This window comes from Neopsephotus bourkii, unplaced genomic scaffold, assembly GCF_033783945.1.
Source record: "Neopsephotus bourkii isolate Nb327-2 ecotype Australia unplaced genomic scaffold, CSIRO-AGI_Nbou_v1 NB_1511, whole genome shotgun sequence".
In the NCBI taxonomy this organism is placed as follows: Eukaryota; Metazoa; Chordata; class Aves; order Psittaciformes; family Psittacidae; genus Neopsephotus; species Neopsephotus bourkii.
Genome location: NW_026901987.1, coordinates 1,524,721 through 1,540,259, shown reverse-complemented (window position 1 = coordinate 1,540,259; position 15,539 = coordinate 1,524,721). Strand labels below are relative to the sequence as shown.

The following is a 15,539-nucleotide window of genomic DNA, read 5'->3' as shown; positions in this document are numbered from 1 at the left end:
CTTCAGACTGGATTTCTGCTCCTTACAAGCTCAGCACCTCAGTATGCAGCTGCCTCAAAGGCAAAAAAGGAAAAGCCTATTTTTTCTTCCTACTATGTCCTCATTTTGGAGATAGATGGATTATAAATAGAACTTGTCTAATAGTTGAGTTTTCTGAGGGCAAATGGAAAAAGTGTATCTTTGGTTGGCTCAAAACTTGTTTATTTAACAAATTCTAATAATACGATTGGGTCAAATGGAACGAAATGTTTACTTTCGTAAAAGTTCCTTATCATCTTTGTTAATGAAAATCCAGGGAATAAGGGATTCTAGTCTCAAGCAGCCTGGGAAACCTCATTTACATAGCCTCAATAATGAAGTAAAAGCCCAAGGTCCCATTGAACTCCTCTGAGGAGCTAAGTGACCAAGCGATAAAGCCCTGGAGCAGCGAAAGCAACACCAGCTGGTGGGTGTAGAGCAGGCCCCTAAGCTGATCATTAGATTGGGGTGGTGTCTCTGGGCAGAGGCTGCCACAGGCAGCTACCCTCCAACACGAAGGGGTCAAACCTTATTCATTTCTGCTTGAGCAAGAACTCTACATTTTTTTACCTTCCTTGTTCCATATAATTTGTTTCGGCTGCCTGAGATGTGAGGTCTTTTGTTTTGTCTTGTGGATTATCATTTTCATTCAGCTCCTACTCTAACCCAAATAAACTTGGTATCCCATTTCAAGAACAAGTGCATTCCAGGAAAGATGTCTTCAGCCATGAAAAGAACATAATTGGCCTTTCCTACTGTGAAACTCATCATTTTTCATTTGACTTTATATCTACAGTCCATCCAACTTATTCATCTAGTCATGGATCAGCTACTGACTGTTTGCAAGGGCTTTGGTGTAATCATTTCATATTTGGACGCCTGTCTCCTCTCTGAAGAGCTGGCGTCTACATCACGGAAGCCAAGGGAAAGTTAAAAAGTCAGTGGCATTGCAGATTTCAACTAGCATTTTCAAATTTGCTCTGAGATCTGGTGCGCATTGCCAGGTGCGGGTGGAAGGTTAATACTCACATTATTACCAGTTGTGAATTTGGAAAGCAGAGGGTATGCTTAATTTTATGTCTGTGAACACTCACTTGATGGGTGAACAGGAAAAATGCTGAGGGATCATTGAACCAAATAAAACTAAAACACAATTCACATTTAAAATATTTTACACAAATCCCCGGGGCCTTGCCTCCAGGTGTATCAGCTGATAAGTTTGAATAACAGAATCATGTAAGGAGACATCAGTCAGCTCTCAGCTCAGTTACAAACTATAAAACGTACAAACTTGTTGAAAGTACTGTTCACTGCCAATTATTCATTCTTTTCTTGTTTGGTATCCAGAGGACTTCTATTTACTGGATTTAAGTAGTGCTATATCTCTAACACATAGATGTTCTCATGGAGGACACAGGCAAAATTAGGTTTCCATCTACCCAAGCTCAAGATTAAGCAAAATCTGAGGACAGTATTTAACAACATATTTTGTTCATTTTTTGTTTTATTTTTCATATGTCAGGCGCAGAGACACCTTTTATCTCTTTCCTGAGTATTTTAATTTTTCACATTTGTTCTAGTTCTCATATACCAACATTCCACCATTTTCTCTCTGGGAAAACCAGGAAGAAATAGTGCTGGAAGTGACCCTGAGAAGTAGTATAGTCTAACTTTTGGGCCTAAAACAAGATCAGCTACACCTGTCTTAATTCCTTATGATGAACCTTGGTTGAAATTAAATTTCAGTAGCTCTCAATGTGTTGTTCCTGTGGATTTTATAGGGATTCTATAGGTACATAGCGAATAAAAGACAGACTAGGGACAACGTAGGCCTCCTCCAGAAACTGTCAGGAGAATTGGCTGCCCTGGATTTGGAGAAGGCTGAGGTTCTGAATGGCTTCTTTGCCTCACTCTTCACTGGCAAAGGCTCTGACCACACCACCCAAGTCTTGGAAGGCAGAAGCAGGGACTGTGAGAATGGAGACCTTGGGCCCACTGTAGGAGAGGAATTGGTCTGAGACCATCTTAAGAACCTGAACATGCACAAGTCCATGGGACCTGATGAAATCCATCCGCGGGTCCTGAAGGAGCTGGTGGATGAAGTTGCTAAGCCACTGTCCATCATATTTGAAAAATCATGGCAGTCAGGTGAAGCTCCCAACAACTGGAAAAAGGGAAATATAACCCCCATTTTCAAGAAGGGGAAAATAGATGATCCGGGGAATTACAGACCAGTCAGTCTCACCTCTGTGCCTGGCAAAATCTCCAAGCAGATTCCCCTGGAAGGCATGCTAAAGCACATGAAAAACAACAAGGTGCTTGGTGACAGCCAGCATGGCTTCACTAAGGGGAAATCCTGCCTGACCAATTTGGTGGCCTTCTATGACGGGGCTACAGAACTGACGGACAGCAGTAGAGCAGTTGATGTCATCTACCTGGACTTGTGTAAAGCGTTCGACACTGTCCCACACGACATCCTTGTCTCTAAATTGGAGAGACATCAATTTGATAGGTGGACCACTCGCTGGATAAAGAACTGGCTGGATGGCTGCATGCAAAGAGTTGTGGTCAATGGCTCAATGTCCAGCTGGAGACCAGTAACGAGTGGTGTCCCTCAGGGATCAGTGTTGGGACTGGTGTTGTTTAACATCTTCGTTGCTGACATGGACAGTGGGATTGAGTGCGCCCTCAGCAAGTTTGCTAATTGCACCAAGCTGTGTGGTTCAGTTGATACGCTGGAGGGAAGGAATGCCATCCAGAGGGACCTTGACATGCTTGTGAGGTGGGCTGATGCCAACCTCATGAAGTTTAACCATGCCAAGTGCAAGGTCCTACACCTGGGTTGGAGCAATCCCAGGCACAGCTACAGGCTGGGCAGAGAAGAGATTCAGAGCAGCCCTGCGGAGAAGGACTTGGGGAGGTTGGTTGATGAGAAAATGAACATGAGCCGGCTTCAGTGTGCGCTCGCAGCCCAGAAAGCCAACTGTATCCTGGGCTGCATCAAAAGGAGTGTGACCAGCAGGTCGAAGGAGGTGATCCTGCCCCTCTGCTCTGCTCTTGTGAGACCTCACTTGGAGTATTGTGTGCAGTTCTGGTGTCCTTAACATAAGAAGGACATGGATCTGTTGGAACAAGTCCAGAGGAGGGCCGCGAGGATGATCAGGGGACTGGAGCACCTCCTGTATGAAGATCATCTGAGAAAGTTGGGGCTGTTCAGCCTGGAGAAGAGAAGGCTGCGTGGGGACCTCATAGCAGCCTTCCAGTATCTGAAGGGGGCATACAGGGATGCTGGGGAGGGACTCTTCATTAGGGTCTGTAGTGATAGGACAAGGAGTAATGGGTTCAAACTTAAACAGGGGAAGTTTAGATTGGATACAAAGAAGAAGTTCTTTACTGTTAAGGGTGGTGAGGCACTGGAATAGGTTGCCCAAGGAGGTTGTGAATGCTCCATCCCTGGTGGTGTTCAAGGCCAGGTTGGACAGAGCCTTGGGTGGTATGGTTTAGTGGGAGGCAGGGGGTTTGGAAGTTGATGATCTTAAGGTCCTTTCCAACCCTAACTATTCCATGATTCTGTGGATCCCAAGGCATTGTAGTAAATGTTCACTGAAGTCAATAAAGCCATGGCAGCTCAGACCAGGTAGAGGTCTGCTCCCCAGGGTTTTCAGAAAGGGCTTTCACGAAAAGAGATGGGTGATTTGACACACTGCTCTAAAATAGAAATCCATGAGTAACAGGCAGAGTAAAACGAGCCTTGTCAGCAAAGGAATGGGACAAGGCTGGTGGTGTCTGCAGAGCATAGGACAATGTCTGCATGATAAGGCACAAGTGGAACCAAAGCTGTAAGGTCTGCGGAGAGGCACTGAGGAGGAGCAAATATGGAGCTTTAGGCAATGCAGGGGTGAGCTCCAAAGAGATGGGCAGTACCTCTGACTTCACCAGGTATTTTTGCCTGTGCTGGTTTATTTTCTTTAGTACCAGTGAGGGTTTTGTAGTCACATATAACCCAGCACACCAGGGACCTAAGAGATCCTGTGGCTCTGTTGTTTGCTGATCTGATTCAGCAGCATCCCTTCAAACAGCCCTGTGCAGAGAGGAGAGCTATCTCCCACTTGCTGTCCTCCCCTCCTTCCTCTGCACACCGGGATACTTTCCAGAGACCCTGCTCAGCAGAGCAGAGAGGTATATGACACAAGTCCTGAAAGCACTGACCACTCCAGCCACAGCACCACTGTATATTGATGTAGAGAAACACACAGGATCAAAAAGCTGTTTTTAGAGCTAAATGGAAACGAGTTTTTTCTGGAAACATGTTTATTAACACTTTTCAAGCTATTGCAATGTCTGTAACAAACAGCACTGATACACAGATAAGTTACGTGATTGAAGCCTGACTAATGACAACTGCCTGACTGACTTCACTACTCTGGTTACACAGGCAGAAATATATGTGTGTATATATATATATGCCATAGCCCACAGGTACTTGAAAAGGGTTCAATTTAAACCAATTAATAAAATAGCCTGTTTGGACAAAAAATAATTGTTCTCCGAGAATACGTGAATTCAACACTGCTAGAAAATCCCTGCCATCTGACGTAGAAGGATTTATAGGTTTAGTGGAAATTGCTTTCCCCACTGTCCAGATTAAATACTGCAGGATGATTTTTTGTATGAGTAAACATCCTTCCAAGAACGATCAGACCGATAATGTCTTAAAAAGAGGAACAGGATCTACATTTTTGTTTTCTTCTTTTTGTATGGACTATTTCTGGATACAGAACCTTCAGGTTACATGTTGACTGTCCATAAAATGCATTTTAGCATCTTCCTCCTGTTGTGGGGTTGGGTTTTATCCACTGAATGCAGAGCCCACAGACAAGGAAAGGAAATACATGAAGTATACAAAAAAGGCAGGTAAGTCTCATTTCTTTACATTCAAATAGTTACAGTATGGACAAATGTAAGATTTCAGGTGAAGATAAAATGGCTAAGAGATAATGAAAATTTGCATTTGCAGATTGTACTTTTTTGTTGCTGGTTTTGCCAATGAATGTTTCGAATGCATTTTCTACAGTGAAAATCTACATTGTTCTCCTCCCCCCAGAAAATGGGTTTCTGATATATCTGAAAGTTTGAAAGGGTGCAGAAAAAGAAGCATTTGCTTATATTTGTTGTGATTAAAATGTGGTAGAGTATTTGCGTGAAAGCGGAGAGGAAATTTAGGTCCATGAGGATTGTTGCATTCACTGAAGATTGGATTGACTGGAGATCTCAGAAGAAAACATTCAGAATTTCTTTTGTTATTCCCGTACCCTTTGTTTTATGGAGTTTTTGAGAGGAAAAAGTTAAAGCCTCTCTGTAAACTTCAAGGGTATGGACAGTTATCAGAGGAAACAGAGCTTTCAGCATTGAATGTACACATTAAAAATTGTTTAAAACATTGACTATTATCTCTCTTTCATGCAAGGACTGTGACATTTTGCTCTTGCTGTCTGTAGACAGACATTTTAGGAGGTTTTGAGTTGAGGAAGGTTTTTTGCTACAACTGATTTCTGATTACTTATATCTAATGTGGGGAATATTTGGAACTCTGCATGAGGATTTTTATACTCAGGCACATTACCAGGGGCATGTGGGGGAAAAATCCCTTGGATGTTTTATTGAGAACATAGCTGACACATTAGTTTTCTGTCCAAATGCTGTGTACTTCTGCCTGTGACAGACTGAACCTACGTTGTTTCTGCTTTGCTATAGTCACTGCTTGTGTTCTGTAATGACTCTGTATCATCATCAATACTGTAATGTGTATGGGGTTGGAAATGCAGGAATGTCACAGTCTTAAGGAATTCAAACCACTCCTGTTATCCTTCAGGACAAATGACTGAAAGGTAGAAGGGATGGCAAGCACAGTGCCTTTTTGTTTTCTTGTCGCCTCTTGCAGCAAGTCAGGGCTACAATACAGAGTGACTGGAGTGTCCCAGTTGGCACCTGGAGGTCCATGAGCCATTTAATACATAGGAAATGGTTTTAGCAGTGACACCTGTTTCGTTCAGGTATAACTGACAAGATGAATACAGTGTCTGTTCATGATCAGCCCGCAGAGCATGAATTATCAGAGACAGTGTTGGATGCAAGACAGACATGAAACCTCTATTTTCACTGAGGCTCCATGACAGTGGCAGAAGAGGTGATATGCTGGCTGTAGAAAAATAAAGGGGTAAGAAGCAAGGTACTGCCATTTGAGCTGAAAAGTGCCCACCAGAGGAATGCACAGGCAGCCATGTTCTTGTTTAGCATCTTTAACAGAAACTCCCATTGTACCAAACACTTAACAGTGCCAGTGCAATTAAGTCGACAATATAGCAAATCACAGAGTGTTAAAAATACATGACAACAGAAAATAAATACCTATTCAGTTCATGTAGGAAATGTCTCTTCACCCATGCTTTGTATATACAGTGTAATTGTCCATCAGAAAGCCTCGAGGTGTTGCGGCTCTGAAAAGCTGGGTCCACCTCCCTCTCAGTGTGCCCACACTGGGCTTGGAGGTAATCTGTGGCCTATTTCTGCCTCAGTAGAGCAGTACAGATGCTGAGGAGGGCTGATGAGAGAGGAGCAAAGCTGTCATGTGGGTACACGGCTGTCCATCAGCAGCGTGGTGCTCAGTACAGTGTTTACTTTCCCTTGTGATGGGCTAGGCTGTGAGAGACCAATGGTTTTAACAGCTTTATAATTTATAAGGGGAAAGAGGTCATCTGTCTGATTTGGTGATAAGCACAAGCAAAAAAGCCTTCTGCATGAATTGTACATTGACTCTAACTTATGATAATTACCTTCAGTGTCAAGTAAACTCAGAATAGGATCACAGATATTTTTTAACTTCAGCTTCCACTCATTTGTTCCTGTTCTATGCCAGCTTGTCTCTTCTTCATCCACATATTTACAGGTGGATCAAACCCTTTTTTCATCTCTGCTTAGATATATTCAGAAGGTTAAGCTTCTTATATTTGTCAGTGCAGGATGTTTCCCAAGCTTTGATTCAATCATTTTCTTGTTTTCTTCTCACCCTTCACCTCACACTAAACCATGCCACCCGAGGCTCTGTCCAGCCTGGCTTTGAACACTGCCAGGGATGGAGCATTCAGAACCCTCCCTGGGCAACCTATTCCAGTGCCTCACCACCCTTACAGTAAAGAACTTCTTCCTTATATCCAATCTAAACTTCCCCTGTTTAAGTTTTAACCCATTACCCTTTGTCCTGTCATTACAGTCCCTAATGAAGAGTCCCTCCCCAGCATCCCTATATGCCCCCCTTCAGATACTGGAAGGATGCTATGAGGTCTCCATGCAGCCTTCTCTTCTCCAGGCTGAACAGCCCCAACTTTCTCAGATGATCTTCATACAGGAGGTGCTCCAGTCCCCTGATCATTCTCGTGGCCCTCCTCTGGACTTGTTCCAACAGTTCCATGTCCTTTTTATGTTGAGGACACCAGAACTGCACACAGTACTCCAAGTGAGGTCTCATGAGAGCAGAGCAGAGGGGCAGGATCACCTCCTTCGCCCTGCTGGTCCTTTTGATGCAGCCCAGGATGCGGTTGGCTTTCTGAGCTGCAAGCGCACACTGCTGGCTCATGTTCATTTTCTCATCAACCAGCATCCCCAGAACAACCCCAAAGCATGGTTGCTTTGCACTTAAGTCAAAGTCAATACCTTTTCCCACCACAGAACTAGATCCTAAAGAAAACCAGAGAAAGAAGGGATGCTATATAGCATCAAAAAAAGCCTGCAGTGAAGATTGCTCCTGAACATTTTGATATTGACTCTGTTTCCCCTCCCTTCGACACTCAACCCTGAATATCCATTATGCAGGAGAAGAAGTCATAGCAATTGACTTCATTACTCCTCTCTAAACATCAGTATCTCTTGCTCCACAGGGCTTGGGGTAAGGACCAGGATGGAAAACCATCCCTTGACTGCAGCCTTTACTTTCTGAAGAGAGCCACAGGCCTCAGTGGAGATTGATGGGGGAAATCTCTTCAAAGTGGAAAAGGCTGTCTCCACACCACCATAGGATGCTCAGGGTGGCTTCATTTGCACACATGGCTTCCCTAGCCTCCCCAAGCTCTATAGGAGCGCAAAACCATCCGCTTGCCATACTGCCAGGGCTCACAGTAGCCACTGGTGCTGGCAGGCAGCACAGCACCTGCTATAGAGACCTGCCACCTTGGGTGTGCTGCCAGCCTCCCACTGTCCCTGACAGACGCGGTCAGCTTTGCTCCTGATCTTCATGGTGCAGCTGGCAGAGGAAGTACATAGGCTTTTACCTTGTTTCTTTGGATGGTGCTGTTCTGCAAGTGTTGCTCTCAAATTAAAACTCTCCACTTTTCAGCCCCAAGGCTTGTCCTTTGACCAGCTCAAATCCAGCAGAGCCCACAGCCTTTGCACGCCTTCTGATGTGGTGGATGGGATGAATGGGGGCCTGCAGGATCAGACACCATCTCTGTCACAATTTTTGGCACTGCCGGTACCCCAAGGCAGCCATTCTAGGATGCGACAATGCACACTGTAAACAGCAAAGTAGATAGCTTTATTGCATGGGACTTATTTCAGAGACCTCCAATATTGTAATTCACTGTAAAAATGTCTGTGTGCCAGTCAAAGACTCAGCTACTTATTTTTGCTAATCTCCAGGGCAAATCGCCTCAAAGGAATTTCACTTCAAAGAGCAGCAATATAAAAATAAAACCTTCCTCACCTTGCAGACCTGCTCACAGTTTGCAGTCAGCCATGTGCAAATCCTGCAGGGTTTGTAAAGCTTTTTACTCCTGTTACATCCACAGTGCCAAAACTCCTACAGGAAGCAGCTGAGATCCGGAGCACCAGTAAGAGGGCTTGGGCTCATGGAAAGCCATCAGGCTGCACAGAAGTCACTAGAAGGATACAAAGGGTCACTAAAGGTTACAACATCGTTATACCAAAGCCTGTGTTGCTAATTAGACTTGCAGAATCTGCTAGAGAGGATGAGCAATAGCGAAAGAACTGGCCTGGAGCTGAGCCCAGGTTGTTCTGCCAAAGCTAACTGCTGTGAAAAAAATCTCTTTTAACACTAAAATCTCCCTGGACAGCATTATAGCCACCTTTCAGACAAACAGCTCTCAGCAGAAGAGATGTCACTGTACAAGATCTACAGATCATGTTTGTTTAATCTTAGCTGAGGGACTCGCTTTATGTTTTTAGTCATGTCCCTACCATTCCCTGGACATTTTATAATCATTTTGCTTCACTCTGGTCTTCAAATAGTAACTCATTTTCTGCTCTGCTAGAGCTCCCTGTCCATGTTTGTATCAGTAAGAGCTATCTTTTACAGCAGCTGAATGACATCTTCTACAATAAACCATGGGCTTTTTATCACAGAATCTCTCTCATGGCCAAAGATCTTTATGGCATTTTCAGATGTGATTATAATTAGTGATGCACTTCATAAGTGATGGGAACCACCCTGCATCATTATAGCCATAGTTCCTTCCCAGTCCTTTCTCAAAGGCTTAGGATCATACTGAACATTCGCAATATTAGCTACCTTCCCTTGTTTTTATTGAATTTGGATAGTTCTGTGTTGTCAGCTCCTCCATACTCTGGCCACATTGTGTGTGAGATATCTGGCTCTGTAAATCACATGTGGCTATGCTGGTACCCTCACTGCGGCTGCCTCTTACAAGTAGGGCAGCTCCTATCTTCTTGCCCTCTTAATGCTCCCTCTGGCTTTATAAATTTATCCTTAACAGGATTTCTTCCTTTACCTCCCAGCAACCCTTAAGCCATTCTCTTGTCCTAGAGTTTTGGTGCCATATCTTATCTTCAGGATTGATCCTGAAAGCATTTGTTTGTATGAACAAAGCTTACTAACTCAAGCTGTCTTTAAATCAATCTTCAGAGTGCACAATAAGCCTATAAAATGACTGCTGAAAGCATTGCCTACAGGACCACAATATCAGTAGGGATCCAGGAGCACCAGCAGCTCCCAAGGCACTGCTTTTGAGGATCAGCAATTTGTGCCGAGGCTTGACACCATTTGCACCAGCAGTGCTGGGTCTCAGGACACAAACAAGTGTATCCATCTTCCTTGTTGGTAACTTGCCTTTCCATTTCCTCCTCTCACCTTCGTCTCCTTCACTCCTTTTCTTTCCCCCATTCAAGGTTCCTCCTCTTCTCCAATTTGCTGTTTCTCTTTTGTTGTCCCTGACTTTCTCTGTCCTCCTCTTCACCTGCCTTGGTTACTTGCCCCTAAGCACACCTCTTGCACCTGCCACACAGCTCTACAAAGCTTTTCCTATTGCTTTTAACTCTATATTATTCTGTAACTTCCTTCAGTATTCCAGCAGCTGTTGCTGCTGTCTGTCTTAGCTCTTCCACCTTCCAGAAATCCTTTTCTTCTGTCCAGCAGTACCCATCTTCTTTGTTCTGTTAGATATTAACTTATCTTTTATTATTGCTTTGCTATTTCTCCCATTTGCCTTTCCACCCCTGTTGTTCTTTCAAGTAATTTCAATCCTGCAAGACAGCTTGGAAATCTTGAAGGTTTTTTTCTCACAACCCGACCATAAGTGTCCTCTTTGCTTATCGTTGATTGCAAATGAAGGTGCTTTGAAAATTGTATTTTCTACTTTCACCATTATCACCTTTCATCCTTTCTAAAACTTATTTTGGGACTACACTTCACATAGCTTCCTATTTTCACTCAGGTGATTCATGGCAGAACATAGTCTCTACTGGTACTTCCGTAGCTATGTTCATATACCCATGTAGTGGTCCACTTTACTGGCCCACTAATGATACAATACCCAGTCAGTGTTGCTACCATGTAACTTGCTCAGGACCAGCAGCTTCGTATTGTCTTCTAGCCCACCTTACTCCAATGTGTTTTATGACCTGGTGTGAGGAGACATAACAGCCTTCAAAATCCTACCTGCAGCCCAGGAAAACAAACAAACAAAACACAAAATCAAACCAAAAAACCCCAACCCAACCAACCAACCAACCAAAAAACCCAACAAAACCAACACACAAACAAAACCACACAAAACCCTCAAAACTAAACCAAACCCAAGGATACTGCAAGGCAGTTTCCTCCCTTCTGAGTTCGTATCAATTGTTTGATTTTCTGGTTTTGGGGTTGGATTCACAACAGAAATGCTATTGTTGGTCATTCTTCTAACAACTGCCCAGCCACCTTCCAAACTCACCTGTATTTTTAGAGCTCTCAGTTCTTGATGAGAGTGAATATCACAGCATGATGACATACCGTGTTTGTGTACTTCCTTTCAAATTTCCTCTCCTTTGTTATGTGCTATGGAAAATCTTGACCAACACATTCCTGTCACCTTCACCAGGCCACTCCTGGTTTTATATCATTGCACCATACCACTTGGCTGCTGTCTCCTTTCCCACCCAGAAAGCCCAGCTCAGGCTGCCTGGAAGCCCTCCCCACCTCCGAGCTCTTTCTCTCTCCTCTTACTCCGCTCTGTCTTTTCCAACTATGGGCATTGGCTATGTGAGATGTGGACATACCTTGGTGTTACTAATAGCACTGAAATGCTTTCTATTTGGTTCACTCCCGGTAACAGCTAACATCCTGCTTTTCTTTCTGAGCACTGTGGAGCATTAAGCAAGAAATAGCTGCAATGATACTGAGACATTCTTCCTAAGCAGTAACAATTGATTTGGAGACTCATTATCTTAACATCATTTCTGAAAGTGCAATGGAAAAATTTGAAGATACAAAGTACAAAACAATGTACACTTTTCTGAATTTGCTAACACTGAATTTCTCTGAAGTCGCTTGGCATCATGAGATTCTGTGGTAATTCTCTACCCAGAGTTCTGATTTTGACAGTGAAAACTCTCAATTATCCCTCAGTTTCTTATTTTGCAACCATTCACATGTAGGGAACTTCTATCTTTCTGACTCTTTGATTTCTTTACAAGTCTCTGGAAAGGAGCTGTTAACACACTTTTGGAAATGGAGGTGCTCTGTGTCATCTTGGTCACCCTCATCTACAAGGTCATTCACTTTTCAGAGAATTCTATTATATTTATAGAGCAAACATCCCTCGAGAAGGTCGAACTGCTTCTCACTCTTCAATATATGTTTATCTGGTGTCTACTGTTAGTGGCTTTATTATATTTGTAGCTAATTTGTCTAGTGGAGCACTCTGTAGCTTCAAGGAGTCCACTTGGAGCTCTTTCTCCAAAGGAGTGGAAAGTTGTCACCTTCCCCTCCTGGGACATCAAGGACAATTCAAATGCTGGTTCAGCAGTTTCGTACTTGGCTTTCTTCTGGGTAAAAACCTAGTGACTTGTTGCTCCTAATTTACTTTAAATCTGCCTCTGGTGCTGTGTCACGAGTATTTCTTAATATTGCCCCAACAGCAGGATTGTTACAATTCTGTATCGTTTGTAGTGCAGACAAATTCTCTCATTGCTAATGTTTTTGATTGCCCTTATAAAGACAGAGTGCTTTCATTGCTCTAAGTGATGAAGACAAGTCTAGCATCGATAATTAGCTCGTTATTCCCCATTCTGCATTTGTACAACTCTTCCTTGGTACTCCATACAATTCTTTGTATTCTCTTTTACTAAAATCCATCTTCTTGACATCAAACCTTTTCTCCAGTGTGTTAAGGCTGCTTTGAATTCTGATCCTACAACCCAAATAACTGTTCCTCTTCCATGCATGAGTTTTATAATTCTGCCACCTGCACTATTATTGAAAATACTGACTCGTAGTTTCCAGGATGGAATTCATGAAATGTCATTTAATGTCTCTTGAAAACAAACTAATGGCAGTTACGCTAACCATGATCTTTCAATCATGCTTGAAGTCACAGTTTCATTTCAGCCGTATTTCCCTAATTTAGTAATGAAATATTAAAAGCCTCACTTAAATCTAGTTTTCCCCCTGCTTACACTAGGCTGGCCAGTTACACTGTCAGAAAGGACATTAGACTGGCTTGACATCAATTATTGCCAGGATTCACTTTGAGTGGTCTTTCTAACCTCGTTATCCCTGGGGGGAGCAGACAAGTGGACCATGAGCTTGCCCAATTTTCTTTCCAAACATCAAAACTCCAACATCCTTATTTTGTCCCCATCTTAAAGCCAGGTTTTGTGCTTAACCTCAGGGCTGCCCCTCAGGGACATCACCCATCTATGAAGAGTCCTCAGAGGTACCTGCTTGCAGCTCAGAGACTGTAGAAACTGGTGCTCCCGGTGTCCCCAGGGAAGTGCCATCAGCCTCTGTTGACTTAAAATACCTCCCATCTATCTAAATACTCCCTAACATGTTCTTCCTTGATACTGTTCTTCACTGATCTGCACCACACTCTGCTGACATCTGTTTATAAGTCAATAATATTCTTCAAAGACTGGGGCAGACATGAAACCTTCCAGCACATTCTGCATTGCCCCATTAGTTGCTCCTCTTCATCCATTTCTCTTTTTCACTTAGCTGAGCCCTGCCACCATGCCTGTCTGGCAGGATGGACCTCAGTCACACTCCTTCTGCTGCCTGCAACCTTTCCTTTCAACCCGTATAATACAAAACCACCAAACACACCCCCTTGGGATGCAATTTCACCCAGGGAAACTTTCGTTTTTGCAAGATCAGGTACAGTGCCACGACCACCAGTGGCATGGCATTTTGTGAACAACCTATATGTGTAGGTTTGTTTCATTTTGCTTCTTTGGCAGTGCTCATGTCCAGGCAAAGAACAAAGGAAGTGTAAAATTTAACACATATGTATACGTCTCCTGGCCCTACATATTTTGCATTCTGAGACTGATCTATATTCCAGTGTTACTGGATTAAAATGGGGTTCTCATTGAATTTTCTGTGGTGCTCAAAAATAAGATGGTAGAACAACTGTGAATAACACTGTTTCACAGACTTCGTGATGTGAACATTAAAAATAATCCTCTTTCCCCATTTCTGTTCATAGATTTAAACACCTACAATAGCAGTGGGTCACCCTTCCTCACCATCTTTAAACCTACAAATCACAAAGACATGACTCAACATAATTACAAGCAAACATGGGCTTACCAAATGCCAAGATGAAATACATTTCTTGATTAACTTTCCTCAGGTTTTAGTGGCTTGTTTACAGCTCACAACTTTGTAGCCCTCCCAGTCTGAGTACAAATTAGTGTGTTTCTATCCTACGCTATCCTTGGGAATTAGTATATTACACAGCACATTGTGTCCCCTGTGGTGCGGTGCTGGATAAGGGCAGCTTTTCAACAGAGCCTTGACTAGCCATACTTTTGTGGGCAGACTGAGGAGAACACACCTCTTGCCATCCTCCTGCCCAGTGTGGCACGAAGGCTGCACAACATAGTGGGTGCAGCACAGGAGGCACCACACAAGGAGCCTAGCAGTCTCCACCTAGGGAGGGAGAGCCCAGAGCTGAGCGCCATGGCATAGCTGGCAGGGATGGGGGACTTTTCATCACTTTCATTGTTTTCCAATTAAAATTCCTGCTGAAATCTGGCTCAGCAAGCTCCACACTGTCCCTTGCCTTGCGTCAGTGGTAGGAGAGGCTGTGGATCCTCTGCACCACAGCACAGCGTGAGCTGCAGAGCTTGTATCTACAAAGCTAAGCATGTGGTGGTTTCAGAGGGTAGGGGGAGAGCGTCCGCAGTCTCTGCACCACAGGAGGGGTGGAAGCATCACCCAAGCATGAGGTACACAAGGAGGAAACAGGTCCCAGATATCTCTGCCCCAGCTGTCTGCTTCCTGGGGTGGCAGGCACCTCTGCTCGGGGTGGGAGGTTTGGAGTCAGCTGCAGCCAGAGCCGCCAGCCATAATACTGCTGATGACGCAAGTAACCAAAGGGACAGAGATTATGCCACAGCCACTTGTCAACAATATTTCCTGAGACAGGATCTGTTCTGACATCTCTGCCCTCATCTGCCACCCTAAGGTTACCGTAAGGGATGGAGAGGACAGGCTGTCCCAGAACCTCGTGAAATCTGATAATAATAATGTGTTAGCCCAGTTTGCCAAACCCGCCAGTACCACTCCTCAAGGATGTCATCCCTTGGACCCAGGAAAGATGTGTATATCTGGCTCCATTACTTCAGCAACATGCTTTTGCTTTCTCTTGAGGAAAACACATCACGTCTTGTTTTTTTCCTGAAGAACTGAAACCATGCCTTGATTTAACTCCTCAAGGAAGAAATGTTCTCAGATCCTAATGAGATTATTCTAACAGGAGTGTAAAATAGGTCACCGTCTACTACAGATATATTGCCTCCTGTAGAGAAAAGAGAGTATCATTTATAGATGGGAAGAGTATGCTGCATAACTAATTACAAATGAAAATGCCAGGATTGATAGTGACTTCTCTCACAACTGTTATGGTTACTTCCAGAAGCTCTTATTTCAAAGGTGAAGAATACTGTGGGTTTTCTGGTGCACACTGGAAGTGTGGACCTGACACTCCTCTAGCACATGTCCTGTG

At 43.7% G+C, this 15,539-nt stretch overlaps 1 protein-coding gene across 1 annotated transcript in view; it reads left to right on the top strand.

The window, feature by feature from the left end:
* Positions 1–4,537: 4,537 nt before the first annotated feature.
* Positions 4,538–15,539, top strand: part of LOC133221136 (gamma-aminobutyric acid receptor subunit rho-1) — a 30,125-nt gene continuing 19,123 nt past the window's right edge. Inside the window, exon 1 of the mRNA XM_061369801.1 lies at positions 4,538–4,932. Coding sequence (XP_061225785.1) covers positions 4,811–4,932 — 122 coding nt within the window. The 5' untranslated portion in view covers positions 4,538–4,810. The remainder of the gene's footprint in view (positions 4,933–15,539) is intronic.